Source organism: Vicugna pacos, chromosome 1 (genome assembly GCF_048564905.1).
Source record: "Vicugna pacos chromosome 1, VicPac4, whole genome shotgun sequence".
In the NCBI taxonomy this organism is placed as follows: Eukaryota; Metazoa; Chordata; class Mammalia; order Artiodactyla; family Camelidae; genus Vicugna; species Vicugna pacos.
In genome coordinates, this window is record NC_132987.1 from 16,092,330 (window position 1) to 16,108,196 (window position 15,867).

Genomic DNA, 15,867 nt, shown 5'->3' on the forward strand with positions numbered 1-15,867 from the left:
CGGGTTTTTTTTTTTTTGTAGATTTTTGTTGAACTATAACATACACACACAAAAAGACACACAAGTCATAGTGCATCAATCAGTTAATTTTCACAATGTGAGCACATCTGTTTAAGTAGCACGCAGATCAAGAAGCAGAACATTGCCAGCACCCCTAAAGCTTCTCCTGCTCGCTCCTGATCACTGCTGCCCCGGGGAACCACTGTCCTGACTTCTAACGCCATATGACATAGATATCTAATTGTTGTAATAGCTTTACATGTTCAGAAAATGAAGTTGGGTTGTAATTTGTCTTATGTACAGGGTCTCTGAGCTTGTCTTAATTTGCATGATGACCTTGATTATCCTCAGCCCCATCTCCATGGTTTTGTTCCCCTTTAAAAAGTACTCATGGGAATGAGGATTCTTAATAGTTTTTTACATTTAATCAAAAATATTCATAATGTCGAACATTATCCCTATTTATGTTTTGTGGAAGTTCTGTAGCCGCCCCTCACCTCATCCCTGCATCCATTCCTGGCCCTGCTCTGTCTCCTGCAAACTGCATATTTTGGGTCGCTTTTGCTGTCTTCTGGTTGGGTCTGGCCAATGGATAGCACTGCCAGGAAGTGGGAGGGCGGAGGAGAAAGAAGTTAGCATTTCTTCCAGACTCCTTGCTTCAGCACAGTAACTGTATTTCTCTGTGAACAGCTTCTGCTGGACAGCCCCTTCTCCACAGTTGTAGTCCTATGGGGGTCCTGTAACTCTTTTTCTCCCATTGTTTTTGGCCCTGGGGTCTGTAAAAGTATCTTTCTGTCACTCATCCCCTGTGCCTCCCATTCCTTTGTCTGTTCCCTTAACTTGCCCACAACTCTACACGTAGTTACTTCATGAAAAGTTCATATGGGTGACTTCTTTTTCCTGTGGGGACCCTACCCTGACTGAGTTTTATCAGAAGCTTTAATAAAAGCTTTGACAGGAATATAAATTAAGTCTATACCAAGAGAATTGCAAACAACAAAATTATAATTATGAGTTATACTCATAATTATACTTCCTTCCCTTAAATGGACATTTATACTTCCTTCCCTTAAATGTAAGGAGAAATTTTATTTCTGTATAAAAAGTGAACATGTGGAGTCTTTTGGAAAAAGATGACAGACTCAGACATTTTCTTCCCATTATTTTCCAAACTCCTCTGAAGTTAAAACATAGAAATTTATAAGTAATAAACCCATGAAAGTGAATGGAACAGCAGAGAGGAGTGAAGGACAGAAAAATCAGTGTACAAGAGATGTAGTATTTCCTTAATTTAAGAACTCTGGAGTCTGGGTGAGGGATATACAAGAATTGTTTCTACTATTTCTGTGACTTTTCTATAATTTTAAAAATATTTCAAAATGAAAACTTTGTATATATATGATATACGTACATACATACATTATATTTAAATTTTTATTTGACTATATATTCAAACAAGAAAACAACATGTTATATACAAAGGATCAAAATGGCACTAGATTTCTCAGCAGTAACAATGGGGATCTGAAAGCAGTGAATCAATAATATCAACATTTTGAGGGAAAATTACTTTCAGTATAGAATTTTGAACCCAAACTGTCAATCAAGTTATAAGTTTAAAATAAAGATTTCAAAACTTGGAGGAAAAAAAAAGAGATGTGGTACCTCTTGAAGACAGAAAGCAAAAGCAGGCTGAGGAGGCCACAGTCCAGAACGAGGGGCTATGATGGGCTGCTGTGGAGAAGTGAGCTGCTCTGTTCCACTCTGCTCATTAGGGTCCCAGAGAGGCTGTAAACCCCAAGTCGGCAGATCTGACGAGAAGTATTAGAAATGGGGGACCCCTGAAGGTTGGTGTGCAGAACAGCTGACCAGCTGACTCCTTACCTGGTTCCCACATGCAAAGTGCAGCCTGACATGTTAACAAAACAAACAGTAAAGCATGTTAAGACACATCCCAATAGAGGAACGTCCTGGATAGTGTCTGACAAGTACCCCTCAGACTGTCAAGGTCATCAGAAACCAGGGAAGTCTGAAAACCTGTCATAGCCAAAAGGAGCCTGAAGAGGCACAACAACTAAATGTAACGCAGGATTCTAGAGCAGAAAAAAGACATCAGTGAAAACTAAGAAAATGTGAATAAAGGGTGGCCTTTAATAATAGTAATAATAATGTATCAATATTAGTTTATTAATTATAACAAATGCTAATGTAATAAAATGTTAATAATTGGGGAAACTGGGTGCAGGGTATATGGGAACTCTTTACTATACTCTCAATTTTTCTGTAAGTCTAAAACTGCCCTTTAAAAAGTCTTTTTTAAAAAAATTACTATATTCAGAAAGCATATATAGAACAAGAATAGAATCTTATTAAAACAGAATGCCAACACAAGAAAGAGCTGTCCGAATTTTAAAATGTAAGTACCAAAACTTAAAATTTCAACATAAGGCCTGGAAACTGAAGTTTAAGGATATCTGTGGCACACACGTGCACACATGGGAGACAGAGACAGAAGAGACATAAAGGACCAGTTCAAGAATTTCAACATCTAACTAACTGGAGTCTGGGGAAGAAGAAGGGTGAAAATAGAGAGAAGGAAATCATCAAAGAAATAATACAGGGTGCAAAGAATTGGAAGGACTGGAGTGATGGGATGGGTCCAAAGACCAGGAGCCCAGTGGGATTCCTTGGGGTTCCTTTCCCTTTCCTGGGTAAACACAGCATGCCTGTGTAACCATCATCTGATCAAATACAGAATGTGACCCTCCCACCCGAATCTCTTATGTATCCTCCAGTCACTGCCCACAGAATCAGAGAAATAATACAGAATATAAGAAGTCTTTTGGTTGAAAGGAGTGCCACACACAATGAATTTTTAAAAGATATATATAAACAAGTCCTCTTGAAATTTTAGAAAAGCACTGAACTCTTCCAGAGAGAAAAACCAGGTCACCTTAATAGGAAAAAGAATCGGGGTGGTATTAGATTCTCGTTGGTAACTCTGTGGAAATGGATTTGAACTCAGATTTCTATATCCTGCCAAGCAATCAATTGGATATGAGGTTAGAATAAAGACATTTTAAAACTCTGAAAGCTTATCTCCTATTTTCTTAGAGAGTTACTTGAATATATACTACAGCAAATTAAGTAAACCAAGAAGGAGGAATGCATGAGATCCAGGAAACAGTAGATTCAATCCAGAGAAGCAGTGGAAGAAAGTTCCCAGGTTGGCACCTAAAGAGCAGCCAGCCCAGAATAGAGAAGGTGGAGGATTTATCTAGAGTTCTCCATAAAGGGAGGTAGCAGTGAGGAAGGATTCCATGCAATACTAGTTATATCGGAAGACAGGGTTACTGGAGAGTATGATGAAGGCACAGCATTCTGTATCAGCAAGCTAAAGAAAAGCAATTAGAAACTCCAAGAAAAATGAAAAAACTGTGTAAAACAGTCTTGTATAAACAGGCAGCAACCTGAAATATGGCATGATTATAAACAACTGATGGAGGATAAGAAAAGAAGGCTCATTTAACCTCAATGCCTGGAACATTCTCCTTTGAATGCCCCAAAGGATCTGACATTGGAACAATAAGAAATGAGATGCATTCCTTCCATACTGCTTAATGTAGCATTCAACAGTATTTATATAGTCAAATATCATAAAACATTTTAATGTATAGCACCTAAAATCACCCTATGGATAAACTATAGAAAATTTTACTATGGTTGCAGACAGTATTTTAAAAACCTGAATACTGTAATAAAAGTCAAAATATTGCCAACAAAATGTAAAGGAGAAAAAAGGGAGAAAAGAAAATAAGGATAAGGGTGCTGTTATCATCAGGCTATGTGAAGGGAAATTAAGGCACTAAGATGAATGAAGTGAGAAACAGACTTATAAGTAGATGATTTGCAGTTTACAAAGATAACCAATACAAGAACTAAAAATCTTAAACCTCAAGTACTGGGTAAGACAAGTAAGGTAGGACATAATAAATGAGCTAAATCCTTATCTTTCCTAGCAAAGAATAATAAATATTGTCTAAAGTTGATAAAGCTGTAAAAAAAAAAGTAATTCAAACACAATATTAATTATATTTAAATTATAATTAAATTTATGTTTCATTATAGACATAAGCAAAAATATATATATATAAATGATTAAAAAGAAGTTGGGCTAAAGATGCATAAATGGGGTAGGTTGGTGGAATGTTTCTTTCCATCATAAGTTCTTATATACTCCTTGATTTTATACCATGTATATATATAATTTTTTATTTTGGAGAATTTTGAGCATATACAAATACAGAGTAATTTACTGAACCACCATGTACCTATCACCTACCCCCCGATAATGATCAGAAATTAAAGAGATAGAGAATTAAAAAGCAGTAGCATTTTTAATAAATTGAAATCTTGATATGAGGAAAACATTAACAAAGTAGACCAATGATTAGCTAATTTGATCAAGAAAAAGGAGAAAGCACTAGTATACAAAATAAGAAATGATAAGGAGGAACAGCAGACATTTTTATAAAATCATTAAAGACTATTTTGCAGACCTCTGAAAAGCTAGATGAAATGGATATTTTCCTAGGAAAACACAAGTGACCAAAATTGACCCCATTTTATTTAGACTAATTTAATCTAATTTCCTTAGAGGAAGTAGAGATATTTATTAAGGAACTACCCCACAGAAAGCACCAGGCCCAGCTAGTTTCACATTCTATGAAACCCTCAAAGACCTGATAGCCCTAATGCTTATTAATAAATTATTCTGGATAATTGAAAGGGAGGAAAACATCATAGCTCCTTTTATGAATAAGTATAATACTGGTATGTAAACCAGGTAAAGACAGTACAAAAAAGAAAACTACAAATTAATATAATTCATGATAATGATGAAAAGTAGTAAGTAAAGTATTACCAAACAGAAAGCACATAACCTAGTTGGATTTATTCCAGGAACCTAATTGGTTCACTATTAGGATCTTTATTAATGTCGTATATCTAAGAAAAAAATCATGATTGTCTCAATAGATGCTGAAATAACTTTGGACAAAATTTAACAACTGTTCATTTAAAAAACGCTCAAGAAAATAGGTATTTGAGATACATTTTTAACAATTATATATATATATATATATGTATGTATATATGTATGTACACACACACTCACACACACATACACACATGCATACATACACCTTAGTGCTTAAAGCAGGTACCTTATTTAATGGGAAAATATTAGAGGCATTTCCACTAAGGTCAGAAATAAAGCAAGGGTGCCTGCTATCTCCACTACTATTCAGAATTGTGCTGGAGTAGTTATACAAGAGAAAACAGTTAGAGGCATAAGGGTGATTGAAAAAGTAGAAGTATCTATTCATAAAGGACATGACAGTAAACCTGGAAAACTAAGAGAATCGATGATAAAACTCAACCAATAAGAGATTTCAATAAAATAGAGGGAAATAAAACTAACATACAAAATCAACAGATCTTCCATTTCTGACCAAGATGGAGTAACTGGGACTGGATTTACCGTCCCACTGAAACAACAAAAAATATCAGGAAAGAATATAAAACAATGGTTTTCAAGATGCTGGACATCTGGCAACAAAACATAGTGATTCCTGAGAAACCGAAAACAAAGAAGGTGAGCTTTATGATTGTCCCATGCCAGAAAGGCCACCCATGTGATTAGAGGTTGAGACTTTCAACCAGCTGATATCAGCCTGACCTCCAAAGAGGGGAGGGAGCCTAGAGATTGAATTCAGTCATATGACCAATAATTCAATAATGCCTACATAATGAAACCCAATAAAAAAAAAAACTCTGGACACTGAAGCACGATTGAGCTCCGCTGGTTAATGATACACAGTGATGTGCTAGGAGGGTGACATGTCTTGAGGACACAGAAGCTCCATGTTTCGGACCTTCCAAGACCTTGCCCTGTGCATCTCTTCTTTGGCTTGTCCTGGTTTGTATCCTTTATATTAGAAGGTAATCATAATTTGATACTTTTCTCAGTTCTCTGGGTCATTTGGGAAAATTATTGAATCTGAGAGGATAATGGAAACCCCCAAATTTATAGCCAGTTAGTCAGAAACATGGGTGGCCTGGGAACCTGAGAGTTATATCTGAAGTGCGAGGAGTCTAGTAGAGGGCTGTGCCTTTAACCTGTGAAATCTGCACTGACTCTGGATAGTTGGTGCTGAAATTGCATTGCAGGGGAACAGGAAAATTATTTGAAGAGATGATGGCCCCAGATTTTCTGTACGTGATTAAAAACTATAAACTCACAAACCCAAGATGCTCAATTAGCCCAAAGCACAAGAAACACAAAGAAAACTATACCAGGACATATCACAATAAAGTGGCTCAAAACCAGTAATAAAAAGAAAGTTTGGAAAGCAGCAAGAGAAAATAGTCATATTTCATAGAGTGGAACAAAGATGACAGTGGATTTCATGTTAGAAAAATCCAAGCCAGAAGACAGTGGAGCAACATGTTTAAAGTACTGAAAGAAAAGAGCTATCAACCTAGAATACTATACCCAGAGAAAATATGTTCCATTAATGAGGGTGAATTAAAGATTTTTTTGGACATAGAAAAGCTGAAAGAATTCATCACCAGCAGAAATGCACTACAAGAGATGTGTTTTGTTTGTTTGTTTTTAAAGTTGTTTAGGCAAGGAAGAAAATAATACCAGATGGAAATACAAAGCTACACAAAGAAATGAGCTCCAGAAATGGTAACTACATGGATAAATGTATGTGATTTTTTATTATTTGCATCTCTTTAGAAGGCAGTTAACTCTTTATACAAAACTATCAACAGTGTATTATGGTGTTTCTAACATATGTTTAAGTACAATTTGACAGCAGTCGCATAAAGACTGGGAGAAGAGAAATGGATGTGTATTGTTATGGTTCACATATAATCCACGAAGTGGTATAACATCTCTTGAAAGTAGATTGTAGTAAGTTGAAGATCTGTGCTGTATCCTCTGATGCACCACTAAAATAACAAAGAGTTATAGCTAATAAGCCCAAAAAAGAAATAAAATGAAAGAATCATAAAGAACATTCAGTTAACCAAAAAGAAGGCAGAAAAGAAAGGGGAAAAAAAGAACAAAGAATGAATGGGACAAATAGCAAGATGGTAGATTTAAACCTAACCATATCTGTAGTCACATTATATATAAGTGGTGTGAATACCCCCAGAAGGCAAAGATTAGACAAAAAAGCAAGACCCAAATATCTGTGTCCTGAAATAAGTATAAAGGCACAAATATGTTAAAAGTAAAAGATACACTATGCTAACATTAATCAAAAGAAAGCTCTTACAAATAAATGGAAAGACATTCAAAGTTCCTGGATTAAAAGACTTAGTATTATTGAATGCCCATAGTAGCTAGAATAATCTATAGATCAATGCAATCTCTATCAAAATCCCATGGCCCCATTCCCCAGTCCCTGGCAACTACCATTTCTATTCTCTGCATCTATGAGTTTGACTATTTTAGATACTTCATATTAAGTAGAATCATGGAGATGTTGTTCAATGGATATAAAATTTCAGTTACTCAAGACAAATAAATTTTAGAGATCTGCTCTACAACATAGTGCCTATCATTAATAATACTGTGCACTTAAAATTTTGTTAGAAGGTAAATCTTATGGAAAGCTTTCTTACCAAAAAAAAAAAAAAAGAAAGAAAAAAGAAACAAAAAGAGAAGCAGCACAGGGAACTGGTCAGAGATGATGGATATGCCTGTTACCTTGATTGTGGTGATGGTTTCCTAGGTGCATGCCTATGTCCAAGCTTATCAAACTGTATATATTTAAAAGGTGTAATTTTTGTTATGTTAGTTATGCCTCAATAAAGTTGTTTAAAAATACCAGTGGTATTTTTTGCAGGAATAGAAAAAGCAATCCCAAATTCTTATGGAATTGTAAAGGACTTTGAATAGCCAAAACAATCCTGAGAAAGGAGAACAAAGCTGGAAGCCTTACACTTTCTGACTTCAAAACATATTACAGATTACAGCAATCAAAACAGTATGGTACTAAAAAAATATATGATACTGGCATAAACACAGACATATAGACCAATGGAACATAGTAGGGAGCCCAGAAATAAATTCTTGCGTTTATGGTCAAATGATCTTCAGCATGGGTACCAAGAGTACACAGTGGGGAAAGGATAGTCTCCAACAAATGATGTTGGGAAAACTAGATATCCACATGCAAAGGAAAGAAGTTAGAACTTACCTTACACCATATACTAACATTAACTCAAAACGGAATAAAGACCCAACTTAAGACCTAAAACTATAAAACTCCTGGAAGAAAACATAGGGGAAAAGCTTCATGATGCTAGATTTGGCAGTGATTTTATGGCTATGACACGAAAAGCACAAGCAACAAAAGCAAAGATAGAGAAATGAGATTATATTGAACTTTAAAACTTCCCAGCAAAGAAACAGTCAGCACAGTAAAAGGCAACCTACAGAATGGAAAAAAAAATTTGCAAACATATGTGATAAGGGGTAATATCCAGAATATATAGAGAACGCTTGTGAGTCAGTAACAATAGCAACCTCATTTTAAAATGGGCAAAGGACTTGAACAGACATTTCTCCAGAGAAGATACAGTGTCTAACAAGTATATGAAAAAATGTTCAACGTCACTAAATAGGCAGGGGAATGCAAACCAAAACCACAATGAAATTCCATGTCACCCATTAATATGGCCACTATTAAAAAAAAAAAGTAGAAAACAAAAGTGTTGGTGAGGATGTAGATAAGTTGAGATATTGATAGGAATGTAAATGATACAGCTACTGTGGAAAATAATATGCAGTTTCCTTAAAAAGTTAAAAAAGATAACTACAATATCATCAGCAATACCACTCCTTGGTATACATCCAAAAGAATTGAAAACAGAATCTCAAAGACATATCTGAACACTCATGTTGATAGCATTATTCACAATAGCCGAGAAGTGGATGCAACCTAAATGTCTTCATTGGATGAATGGATAAAGAAAATGTGGTATATACATACAATGGAATATTGTTCACCTTTTTAAAAAAGGAAAATTCTGTCACATGCAACAACATAGATAAACCCTGAGAACATTATGCAAAGGGAAATAAGCCAATCACAAAGAGACACATACTGCATGACTCCACTCCTGTGAGGTATCTAATGTAGTCAAACTCGTGCAGATGGAAAGAAGAATGGTGGTTGCCAGGGGATGGAGGGAGAGTGAGGTAAGGAGTCATGGTCTGTTGGGCAGGATTGAGGAGGGGACACCTGGGGATCTGTTGCACAACAGTGTACAAGTGGTTGACAATGTTGTACTATGCACTTGGAAGTTGCTGGGAGGACGAACCGTACGTTATGTGGGGTTTTTTTGCCACAAAAAGAAAAGAAAAGTCTGGGTGGCTATATTAATGTCAGACAAAGTAGTTTTTAGAGCAAATAATATTGCTAGGGAATGATAAAGGGATTGATTTATCAAGAGGTCATAACAATTCTAAATGTTCATGTACCTAATAACAGACCTTCAAAATGCATGAAGCAAAATCTGATAGAACTACAGGGATAAATTCACAATTATAGTTGTAGGTTTCCATGTGCTGCTCTCAATAAAAAGTAGAACAAGTAGAAAGACAATCCGTAAGGATATAGAACACTTGAATAAGGCTATCAACCAATGTGACCTAATTGACATGTATATTACACTTCACCCAGCAACAGAATAATACACATTCCTTTTCACATGTATGCAGAATATTTACCAAATAGATTATATTCTGGGCTATAGAACAAATCTCAACAAATTTTAAATATTCAGCTCATAAAATATGTTCTCTGACTTTAATGGAATTAAATTAGAAATAATAACAGATCTGTGGAAAAACTGCAAATGTTTGATAACTAAATAACACTTCTGAATAACTCATGGGTCAGAGAAGAAATGAAAAGGAAAGTCAGGAAATATTTTAGGAAAAATTAGGAAGTATATTAAATTAGGAAAATTAAAACAACATATCAAAATTTGGGGGATGCTGCTAAAACTGTGTTTGATAAGTGAGTTCAGCAAGGTTACAGATACATGATCAATATACAGAACTCAATTTTCTTTTTATATACCAGCAACAAATAACTGGAAGTTGAAATCACTTAAATACCATTTATAATACCACCTCAAAATTTTAAATACTTAGAGATGAATCTGACAAAAGATGTGCAAGACTTGTATACTGAAAACAGTACAACATTGCTGAGAGAAAGAAGATTTATATAAAGGGAGAGATACATCTTTATGGATGGGAAGACTCTATATTATTAAGATGTGAAATCTACATTAGCTTTGACTCTTAGAATCGTAGTAATGTTTCACATACTCTCCTGCCAAGAAGTAAATAATGAATTAAAATCAGCCAAGACCTGTAGGAAAAAGAAAAACAAAACAGAGTATAAATAGTAACAAATGAACTGAACTGTATTACTGATGGATAACACAGCCACATTAAAGAGGATAAAGGAAGATAAGGAAAGAGCTAACTTAAGTGACCTTGGAAAACAATATTTTAACTGGGTACTCTTAAGACTAAAGACAAAAGGAACTGTACACAAATACTATAGTCTAGTTAGTAAGTTACTTTCTCAATGGGGTATAGGTTGGCAATTCTGTTAAAGTTACTAAGGAAAGGGTGAAGGCAACAGTGAACTTTGTAGTATGGAATTGGAATCAGTTATCTGTATTATTACATAGTTTTTAATACATATAAATAGATAAAGAAAGAAATACAGGTATATGTGTGTGCATGGACTGGTATCCATACATGTATTCCTAGTTCTCCCTGCTAAAAGGCTCCAGTAACAATGACACCCCAGTAGTAATGAGCACACCTAGCCCCCAGACTTGGTTTCTAAATACCATTCTGCAATAAAAGGAACGCTGCTTGGAAAAAAGATTCATTCTAGGGCTGAACCAAGGAAAATATAAGATGAGCCTTTTACCAGATTTTTCTTATGATACCAGAAAATATAGAAGTACTCACAAAAGAATGGGGCATGTCAAGAGGACACAGTGACCAAATGACCAAATGTTCCCAATGACCAAAGCTAGCTCATGGGTCAGAGAAAATAATAATATTACTTTATGATACTATTGATATGATATAATCTAATATAGTAGTAGTATTGGATTATAAACACTAGAATAAAATAAATACCTATGAGTCTATACTGACATAAATTGAACAAACAACAAATAACACAGGCAAGAAAGAACAGCTCTTCCTTATTGAAGTCCAGTTAATAAATGTAGGGGGAATAAGGGAAAAAACAAAATCACTGCTAAGTAAACACCACATTATAAATGCCACAGTCAAGTTCCATCAATGGCTGATAAATCAGTGGGCAAATGTTTGCAGAGAAACAGAATATTGGCAGAGTCTCAAAGTATCTACCCCACAATATTTATCAATTATTAAGTGCCGCGAGCAGTGTGAGCTGTGTGCGCCTGTGTGAGTGTGCATGTGCATGTATAAGCTCCCTGGATGCATGGAGCATAATAAAGTTTTCCTAACCAAAATAATAATAGTAATAACAACAGCAACAACAACTTTATGGTGGTAAATCCAGCAAATAGCACTTCAGCTAAGTGTGTTCAGAAATTAACACCACAAGCAATTCTCCAGTGAAGACATACAAATAGCCAATAGGCACATGAAAAAATGCTCAATATCACTAATTATCAGAGAAATGCAAATCAAAACTGCAGTGAGGTATCACCTCACACCAGTCAGAATGGCCATCATTCAAAAGTCCACAAATAAATGCTGGAGAGGGTGTGGGGAAAAGGGAACCCTCCTACACTGCTGGTGGGAATGCAGTTTGGTGCAGCCACTGTGGAAAACAGTATGGAGATTCCTCAAAAGACTAAAAACAGATTTACCGTATGATCCAGCAGTCCCACTCCTGGGCATATATTTAGGGGGAACCTTAATTCAAAAAGATACCAGCACCCCCAATGTTCATAGCAGCATTATTTACGATAGCCAAAACATGGAAACAACCTAAATGTCCATTGACAGATGACTAGATAAAGACGTTGTGGTATATTTGTACGATGGAATACTACTCAGCCATAAAAATGATAAAATAATGCCATTTGCAGCAACATGAATGGCCTTGGAGAATGTCATTCTAAGTGCAGTAAGCCAGAAAGAGAAATAAAAATACCATATGATATCACTTGTATGTGGAATCTAAAAAAAAAAAAAAAGACAAATAAACTTATATATAAAACAAAAAGAGACTCACAGACATAAAATACAAACTTATGGTTACCAGGTGGGAAGGGGGTAGGAAGGAATAAACTGGGAGTTCGAGATTTGCAGATACTGACTGGTATATATAAAATAGATAAACAAGTTTATACTGTATAGCTCAGGGAAATATATTCAGTATCTTGTGAAAATATCTTTTACAGTGAAAAAGAATATGGAAATGAATATATGTATATTCATGTGTGACTGAAGCATTGTGCTGTGCACCAGAAATTGACACAATATTGTAAACTGACTATACTGCAATAAAAAATAAATTTAAAAAAGTTAACACCACAAGTTGTAGAAAATATCAACATCACATACTCTTTTATGACTGAAAGGACACAACATCACTTCTGTGGTATACCCACTAAAAGTGTGTAACTTTTTAGCCATAGGAAAATACCAAAGATTATTTGTCTCTCAATATTCTCACATTAAGAGACAAAATTCTACAGAATAACTGACCAGAACTCATTAAAGTGTCAAAATCATGAATTATAAGAAAGGAGCAAAGAACTGCCACAGATTAGGAGAGACCAATGAAACAAAAGAGCTAATTACTGTTGGGATCCTGGAACAGAAAAAGACACTGGAGAAAAGCTGGTAAAATTTGAATAAGGTCTGTAGTTTAGTATTATATGAATATTCATTTTCTACTTTTGATCATTGTATTGTAGTTTGTAAGTTGTTACCATTACGGGAAGCTAAGGAGGACATAGGAAATCTCTCTGTAATATTTTGCAACTTTCCTGTAAGTCTAAAATTATTTTCAAGTAAGAAGTTAAGAAAATAGTAAGGTCCATTGGTTTTAGACTATGTTGGTAGGTATGTGTAACTAACTGCTCTGAAGAAACAAAGAAAAGAGATATAACTGATGTCTGTCCATTCATGACTAGCCAATTAATAGGTTATATCTATGTTAGCATTGCTGTTGCCTCCAGTTATTAAATTAATAGTAATTATCTAGACTAGGAATAGACTTACCATATGACCCAGGAATCCCACTCCTGAGCTTGTATCCAGAAGGAAATCTACTTCAGGATGACACCTGCACTCCAATGTTCATAGCAGCACTATTTACAATAGCCAAGACATGGAAACAGCCTAAATGTCCATCGACAGGTGACTGGATAAAGAAGATGTGGTATATTTATACAATGGAATACTACTCAGCCATAAAAACCGACAACATAATGCCATTTGCAGCAACATGGATGCTCCTAGAGAATGTCATTCTAAGTGAAGTAAGCCAGAAAGAGAAAGAAAAATACCATATGAGATCGCTCATATGTGGAATCTAAAGACTCATGGACAGAGAATACAGACTTGTGGTTACCAGGGGGGTAGAGGGTGGGAAGGGATAGACTGGGATTTCAAAATTGTAGAATAGATAAACAAGATTACACTATATAGCACAGGGAAATACACACAAAATGTTATGATAAATCACAGAGAAAAAAATGTGACAATGAGTGTGTATATGTCCATGAATGACTGAAAAATTGTGCTGAACACTGGAATTTGACACAACATTGTAAAGTGATTATAAATCAATAAAAATGTTAAAAAATAGTAATTATCTCTGTTAGGTTCTCTAGGCTCATTCAGAGCACTTTAAAAACCTAATTAGAAAATAAAAACAGTATTTCAAGGTTTTAATATTCTAATACTCTTGCATGAGAATAAGATATCAGATTTTAAAATAAATAAAATCCTAAACTGAAAACAGATCTATCAACACAGTTATTTTGATGAACATTAACTGGCTCACACAACTTAACACAGACAAATTTAAAACTATTTGGCTACATGGCTGGGTTTTTTTTTCCAAACATTTCCCAGGTCTGTAGCTTGAGAAAGAATCATTCCAGTTGGTTTGTGTCTATTATCGTTTCTGTGTAAATTTCACTTAGCAACCCCACCAAGATCTATGAGATGAATTTCACTGACATGAAAGTTAGAATTACAGTACATACCTCTAAGACATTTGAGTCACAAATCACCAAATATAGCTAAATTAAATTTACTTTTTAAGTAAATTTATTGATATATTCTGTACATATTGGAAAGCACACATAACGTATGGTTGTGAAATATTTGAATTTAAAACGTATTAATTAAATTTTAAGTACATTGATCAATATTCTAGCGAGTTTGCTCAACTGGCAATTATTCTACAGAAGGGGAAAATTTCTGTAGGTGTCTTGGGTTTTTTGGGGGGGTTTTGTATGTGCATTAATGTAGTTTTTGGTTTTGTTCTTTTTTAGGATGTGGTGGATACACATCCTGGCCTCACGTTCCTGAAAGATGCTCCAGAATTCCACTCCCGCTACATCACCACGGTAGGCTGAGCCCTTTTTTGTCCTAATGTAACTCTGTCAAAGTCTCCTTTTTGTCACTCTCTAGTATCCAGGCTTTCAGAATGTAGCCTGGGCTATAATGATTATGTTAAGTGGAAGGGAGGTACAGTAAAATTGAATTAATTATTTATATCTATTTTCCTTCTCATATGTACCCAGTGCTTAAGAGGTCTCTTGTATACACAAGTAAGTGATACGCTCATTCTGTCTGGTCTTATGAGGTATACCTTTTGCTATGTCATTAATATTGATACCCACTTGATCTTTAGCATTTGCAAATAATACTGAAAAGAATTTTCAGCAGCCTTTTACAAAAAAAAAAAAGAAGAAGGAGGAGGAGGCTATGTCTATAGTACCTCAAAGTTAGAACGGAAATGATAATGAGAAACTGATTGTGGGATTGTGTTATCAAGTAAGATTTTAAAATAACATAATCACAGTCTCGGACTTGGTGAGGTGTTCTCATTCTCTGTTTGTTACACACAACCTCGTTTGATCACCATAGGCAGGGCATGAATTAGAGTGAGGGCACAGGGGCTGCAGCTCACACTACAGCCACACCACACGTTCTCTGTCCTGAAGAATTATCTTTGGAAGAATTCCAAAGTGAACCTCAGGGCACCCCTCACATTCATAGCCATACCCAGGTGAGATGAGCCTTGCCTCTGAGGAAGCCTCTCTCATTCTTCGGGTACTTTTTGTTGGCTATGGATTTGTTGGGTTCTGTTGAGAACAGAATACTACCATTCTTCTTCCCCTGTAGGAACTTCATTGTTTGCCTTTATGTTGATGCTCCTCTGTCATAAAACTTTGTAAGACTTTATTTGAGCCAGAAGATGTCACTGTCGTCTAAGGCTATCTCAGAAGTCATTTTTGCCTGTTAACCACAACACTATGCTAAACTGCCTCCACCTCAGTCACCCTGGCCTGGTCAGTCACCCTGGTTTCTTAGGTGGATTACTTCTAATTGGTCTCTTGGCTTACACCCTCATTGCCCTGCAGCCTAGTCTCCTCAAAGCAGAGTTATCCTTTGAAAATGTAAGTCAGAACATGGCATTCCTCTGAGCAAACTCTCCGGTGTTTTCTTGTCTCATTCAGAATAAAAGCCAAAATTCTTACCAAAAATCTCCATAACCACCCCCCACCTCC

The 15,867-nt window shown here is 35.5% G+C and overlaps 1 protein-coding gene across 2 annotated transcripts in view; it reads left to right on the forward strand.

Moving 5' to 3' along the window:
- The window catches only part of PPP2R3A (protein phosphatase 2 regulatory subunit B''alpha), a 151,587-nt gene that overhangs the window by 87,017 nt on the left and 48,703 nt on the right, over nt 1-15,867 (forward strand). For both annotated transcript variants that reach the window (XM_072956262.1, XM_072956313.1), the window contains one exon: nt 14,626-14,700. In XM_072956262.1, coding sequence (XP_072812363.1) covers nt 14,626-14,700 — 75 coding nt within the window. The remainder of the gene's footprint in view (nt 1-14,625; nt 14,701-15,867) is intronic.